The sequence below is a fragment of the Elephantulus edwardii genome, unplaced genomic scaffold, assembly GCF_000299155.1.
Source record: "Elephantulus edwardii isolate Elephantulus edwardi_28Jun2011 unplaced genomic scaffold, EleEdw1.0 scaffold00127, whole genome shotgun sequence".
Lineage (NCBI taxonomy): Eukaryota > Metazoa > Chordata > Mammalia > Macroscelidea > Macroscelididae > Elephantulus > Elephantulus edwardii.
The window spans coordinates 692253-698669 of NW_006399877.1; the positions used below are offsets into that span (position 1 = coordinate 692253).

The 6417-nt window shown below is 59.0% G+C and overlaps 1 protein-coding gene across 1 annotated transcript in view; it reads right to left on the reverse strand.

Annotated features, from left to right (window-relative positions):
* The window catches only part of LOC102858378, a 7449-nt gene extending 1234 nt beyond the window's left edge, over window positions 1-6215 (reverse strand). The window contains exons 1-5 of the mRNA XM_006893499.1: window positions 6073-6215; window positions 5581-5986; window positions 3336-3486; window positions 2565-2643; window positions 757-847 (exon numbers count right to left, since the gene is read on the reverse strand). Coding sequence (XP_006893561.1) covers window positions 757-847; window positions 2565-2643; window positions 3336-3486; window positions 5581-5986; window positions 6073-6215 — 870 coding nt within the window. The remainder of the gene's footprint in view (window positions 1-756; window positions 848-2564; window positions 2644-3335; window positions 3487-5580; window positions 5987-6072) is intronic.
* Between the last annotated feature and the right edge of the window lie 202 nt (window positions 6216-6417).

The following is a 6417-nucleotide window of genomic DNA, read 5'->3' on the forward strand; positions in this document are numbered from 1 at the left end:
CGCTGCCGCGACCTCTGCAACGGTTCCTGTGGACGCGGTGGTGGCCCCGGAGGGCGAGCTGCTTTCAGGCACGGTCTGTGTGTGTTCCCGGGGAGCAGGGTCGGGCCCTCGGCACCGTGCGGGGACCCCCTACCCAGGAGCTCAGCGTGGGTGTTTGAATCCCTGTTGCACTAGTCACATTCCATGACCTCAGTGGCCCAGGGGCTAGTGGCCCTTCCAACCGAAAAGGTCTGTTGAATCATGTTGTCTGGGAAGCAGGCCCCAGAGGTCAATGCTCTGAGGGCCAGTTTGGAGAAAGTGGGAGCTGGCCTACTTGCCTGTTCCCTGCCCTACGTGCCCTTCTGGGGCCTCTTCTTCACTGGCCTCTACAAGGAAGAGGTAGCTGCCCAAGCGGGGCCACCCAGGGCCGGGGCGGGAAGGACAGAAGCTCCCTGCCCATCAGGCTGGGCTGTCAACACAGACTGAGGAAGCCGTCCAGGCAGTTGGCGTCAGCGCACAGGAATTCCAGGACTTGGACAGAGCGGCCTTTAGATCTGGACAGCTGGCCTGGCACCTGTCTCCACTGTGTCAGGTGGGGGCGCCTTGTTACACTTCCCTGGACCTCAGGTGATCTCTGAGTGAGTCTGTGTCTTTATCTGCCACACGTGGTCAGTCATGGTGCTGGGGACACCAGAGCATATCTGTCCCTGGGAGGGGGGGTGCACATGTTACCATGCCTAGGGGTGGGGTGGGGAGTGGACACATGACTGTGCCCACCCAGGAGGCGAAGCAGGTGACCCTTCCTGTCCAGAGGATAGGACATTTGACCATGCTCATGGGGAGGTGGTGCGACACATGGCCTCGGCACCTGAGGGTGATCCAAGTGGCCATAATTGCCAGAAAGTGGGGGTGGGTAGCGGAGCTTGTGCCCACGCACAGGTCCTTAGCTCCACACAGCCCACCTTAGTAGGGGACATACCTTCTGGGGATTCTCGGGCTCAGAGTCCTGTGATCTGTGCTAAACTCAAACGGGAAAGAGCTGAGAAGCCCTTTTACTGCGACCTCCAGTGAGTGGGTGGTGGGGGACAGTGCGCCTGACTTCACACTGCACTGAGGGGAGACAGGCTCTCATGTACCCCTGTTCCCTGCCTGCCTGGGGCCCTGTCTCCTGTCAAGGTCCCTTAACTGTTGAGACCCCTTCCCCATCTGGGACACTTCCCTGACAGCAGAAGGGGACACTGCACTATAGGACCTGAGGCCATTGCTGGGGTCACTGCCTAAGGGTGTGAGGCCTTCTCCCCACTCCCACCTCACAGAATGCCAGGGGCCAGAAGGCTGAGTACCTGCTGGGGAGGGGTATGTTCACACTGCATCTTTTCCTGAGCAAATTCCAGCCCACAAGAGTCAGTGTTGGCCCAGCCCCTCCAGGAGGGAACACCAGGCAGACATCCCTGCCAGTCACTGGTTCTGCGCACACAGGACGCCAGTGTCAGTGCCAACCTCAGCCAGAGCTCAGAGGAGGGCCCAGTGAGTGGGTAGGTGACGGCCAGGGGAGTCCAGCCATGTGGCCATGACATGAGCTCAAATGGGTCTGAGGTTCTCCCCCACGTGGAAGGATGGTCTGCCCTGACCACACCCGTGTACCAATGGATAGAAAGCTGAGGCCCCTGAGCCACACTGGGCGGGCTCCGCAGGCCCCCGGAGTCGCCAAGTGATCCATCCAGCACGTTGTCTCAGCGGAGCCTCACATAATGCTGAACACGTCTCAGTGACATTTCTAGACAAAGACAGACTAGGAAGAAAGGCCTGAAAATTGACTTCCCAAAGCCAGCCCCTCAGGGGTCAGAGCACTGCGTGTGGAGCGGCTGCAGGCTGGGACGAGGCCTGCTCTTAGGGGCAGGTGGGCTTTGTACTAGTCCCCGGGCCAGAGGGCGCATCCTGTCTCCCAGGTCATGTGGTCAGGAGTAATAGAGGCCCCAACGCCCACTGCAGGACCACCACTCAGCCCTCAGGCCCTTGTGGAAAGGTGTCAGTTTACCCCCCACCCCCATCCCCACAGGCAGCTGAAGCCCCAGCTGAAGGTGGAGGGAGGGGGCATAAGCTGACCTCACTCATCTGCCAATACGTCCTACTGAGGGGGCTGGTACGATGCTGGATGGGAGGCCGTGGTATTTCTAAGACCAGCAGGGTCACCCATGGTGGGCAGATTTCAGGGGAACTTCCAAATTCAGAAAGAAGGAAGCAAGGCTGGTGGTTCACTTCTGAAGCGATTTGCTCACGAAACCTTGTGAATGACAGCAGAACAGAAGGGCCCAGTCCCTGTAGGAGGACATCATGTGTGGTGGAGGGTCAGCAAATAGGGGAAGCCCCTCAAGGGTGGACCGCCATGGTCCGACACTGGCTGCAGCCTGCGTTCAAGCACAGCAGCGAGAGTGCAGCCGGCACTGGACAGGCGGGATTCATTCTGCGCTGATGCGATATGGCCTGAGGACAGAAGGCTGAGAGGAAATGACACCAACCAGGGCAGGGCACCGCCATGTCCAGACAGCGCATGTGCAAGCCAATGACAGTCGTCTGCAGCTCACACAGGGGACATGCCTGCCTTCCCCTTTTCCCCAACGGCTGGGTCTTCAGGTCCCGGGTGGTCAGGAAACTGTGTCTGAGCTAGAAGAGGAATCCACACATTTAGACAAACTCAGTGACAGGCAGGGTTTCCAACCTCCACTCCTGAAGGGGACAGTGGCATCCTGTGCTGTCAGTCTGGCAGGGGTAACATGGCCTAGCTGGAGCACGAAGCTGCTATAGATGGAGATGCTAAGGAAGGCAAAAGGAGGGCATGGACCCTGAGCAGCCAGGGTGGCCCTCACCCGCGTGCTGTAGCCACTGGGAGCGGATTGTCCCTGTGCTTGGTTCTGTGATGTGACCAGTACTCAGGGTGCGGGGTCCCAGGAGGGATATGACTGCTGCGGCAGCCGGCCGATTGGAGTCTGGCAGCAGGGTCCTTCTGGGTAACCCAGGGTTGACGCTGGCTCCCCACCCTTCACTTTCTTTTGGCCTATGATTCTTCAGTGTTTTTCACTTGTTGACCAAACCCTGTCCAGTAAGTCCCAGTGGCCCTGGTAGGAATCTTTGTCAGCAGGTATGGGCCGCTGAGGCCTCTTTCAGGGGACATGCACCACTAAGCTCTATTTCAGGGAGATAAAGCCTCAAGGGGATGTGAAAGCTGGTGAAGTAGCTGTCCTGACAGGAGGACATGATGGAGGACACTGTCCAACCAGTGTCCACATCTTCCCTCTCCTTGAGAGCTGCAGGGCATCTGAGGGGTGCTATCCACAAAGACTGAACAATGGAGTCACCCCAGAGGTTGTCTGCACCCTCCAGGGGCCGGTCCTGGCTGGGAAGCACTCTACCTGGTGGCGTCTGAGACCGCAGCTGATCCTCAAACCTCTGGAGTTGAGACCAGAACCCTGGATTGGGCTCAGCCACGGGACGGGCACGCTTGACCGCCTGCAAACAAGAGATGAGGCAGGGTTATGCCAGCGCCCCTGCTCCTCCACATGGCCTTGCCAGAGGAAAGCGGACGTATTACAAGCTGATTTATGTTAAGCCACTTCCATATGTAGTCCTACAGGACACTTCGGTCTGCAAAAATAAAAATATTTTACATCAAAAAAAGTGGGCACCCCATGCCAGACATCCCTCAGGTGGGCTGGGCATCCCTTGCAGATGCCTAGAAACATGTATCTGCTCAATTTGGTTTTTCTAGCAAAAACCTCCAATTCATTTCAGCTGAGGTGGAATCCACTCGCAGCTGGCCCTTCAGTGGGTTCCCAGGGCTGCACACTGCGTGGGAGGAGATTGCCCATGTTGGTCCCCAGAGCTGCTGGATTCCAGTGGCCAGACAGGGGCCACCTTTGGGTTACACTCACCACCAAAACCCCCCTGGGCTTCCTTCTGGGACTGGTTACAAACCAAACCAAACCCCACTCTCAGTGGATCTACTATGACTCTTAGCGACCTTCCAGGTTAGCGCAGAACTGCCCAGAATGTTGCCAAGCTTACAGAAGCAGATTACCTCTTCTTTCTCCCATCACCTGGCTGGTGGGTTCAAACAGTGACCTTTCAGCAACCAAAGACTTGAACTACCCTACCACCAGGGTCCATTTTCTTAGCTCAGCTGCCTGAAATCACAAGCTCACTAATTCCTTTAACTGAACGGCCTGCTGGTGAATGCAGTCCTTTAACTTCCCTGAGCATCAGCAGGCACTCGGAAAGTGCTGTGGGATTCTGACAAAATCTTAATGTGGGGATACAGCAGTGAACAGCATAAGAGCACCCCAGTTTTCATGGAAATCACACTCCATGTGGGCAATAGAATGAGCAGGGATTATTGACCTCTCCAGAGATAAACTCGAGCCTAGAGAGAGCTGCTGCTTTAGAAAGCGGGGTCAGCAAGGGTACCCAGAGAAGCTGACATGTGGCTCTGGGCTGGGAACCTTGAGGTGTGGAACAGGAGGAAGGAAGAATGTTCCAGGCAGAGGAATCAGTCGATGCAAATGCCTGAGGCTCCCTTGGCCAGAGAGACTTGAATGAGTGAGCCAGGCGGGCACAGAGAGGTGGTGGGCACAGAGAGGTGACACAGCCGGACCTCCGAAAGTCAAGAAGCACAGGTTGGAGCAGTAGAGTATCTAGCCTATGGGAAGCCAAGGCCGGCTCTGGAGACTCTGCAGGACAGACTAGAACTGCCCTGTCGGGCTCCCATTGCGCCAAAGCACATCTTTCTCACAGAAGCAGCTGGTGGGTTCAAATCTTGAGCGTGCAGTTAGCAGCCGAGTCCTCTGACTACTGCGCTGCCAGGGCTGATATTGCTTTGACAGAATATCTTGGCTACCGCAGGGACAAGGGCAGGAGGGGAGCGAGCAATGTGGGACTTAGGGTGTGACCTGATGCAAAGGCTAGCAAGGCACAGCATGGGAGGGGGGCAGCTGAGTTCACGGTGAAGGCAGGTGAACAACCTAGAGGAGAGACTGGAATTGGAATAAAGGAGAAAGGATGGCAGGTTAGGGAATCAAAATATATGATGTTAGATGCCTGTCTCAGAGGACGGGTCTGAACGGAACGAGGACCACGGCATGCATGCTATTCGAAGCCCCAGACTGCATGGGATTTACAAAAACTCAAAGCCACGGCCGTCCAGGCAGAACCGACTCCTATCTGACCCTCCGAGGGTTTTAAAGAGACTGTAGATCGCAGAAGGAACTGCCCATCCTTCTGGAGGAAGCAGGGGACAGTGTCGGCACAGCTCGGGGCGGAGCTTGGGAAGGCCCGCCCCCTACAGCTAGACCCCGCCCTGTCAGAAGTCCGGCCCATGGTTGGGTAGCGTCCTACCAGAAGGCCTGTGATTGGATTGGCTTCCCAACAACCCGCCCCAGGACTAGAGCGCTACCCTATCCGGAAGTCCGTCTCCCGGCCCCCGAATCCGCACCGCGAAGGCCCGCCCACAAGTCCAGGCCGCGCAATTGCACCAGCCCTCCGGAAGGCCCGCCCCGCTCAAAGTCCCGCTCTCGAGACTGGATCCGGTCTTCCGGAAGGCCCGCCCACCTCGAAGGCCTGCGCTAGGTTGAGGCCGCGGTGCCGCATGAGGAAGGCGGTGCAGACGGCGGCGGAGCGGCTGCGGCCGTTCTTGCAGTAGACGAGGCAGGCGCCGCCAGCGCGCACCGCGGTCTCCATGGCGGCGCAGGTGGACTCCAGGTGCGCGAACAGGTCCTCGGCCGGGTCGTCAAACACGGGCACACGCAGCACGGTCACGCTGGATGCGCACGGGTCCGGCTGCTGGCGGGAGACGTTGACGCACAGCGTGATGCCCGCGCGCGACAGCAGCTCTGCGGCCCCTGCCGCGCGCGCGCTCCCCAGAAAAAGCGCGGGCGCGACGCGCACGAACGGCGGCGGCGCGCTCGCGGGCGCGCGGCCCGGCTCCATGGCCGACAGGCGGGGGCGCCCGACCGGCCTGCTTTAGGGCGAGAGGACCGACCTGCTAGCGCCCCTGGGTCCTCGAGCCCGCCGCCGCGGACCCTGGGCCATGTGCATCCTCACCGGGCGCCTCGGGCTGGCGAGTAGGCGCCGTCTGCCAGACCAGAGCCAAGCCTGGTCAGATGGTTTGACTCAGCCGCCGCCTGGCACAAGGCTTCCGTGACCCCTGTCCACTTGCTCAAGGGCGGCCCTTCCACCAGGACCATGTGCAAGCGCGTACACAAATAGGGCCCACCCCCAGAGGACCTGGCTGCCTTCCCATTGGTCCTGCTGGGCGTGGGAGAGCCGCCCCTTCTCCGATTGGCTGAGCTGAGATGCCGCTGTAACCGGATTGGCTGCTGTGAGGTGGGTGGGCTGCAGGCGAGCCAGTGGGCTGACTGTACTTCTGTCCCTGCGCTTCCACGCTAG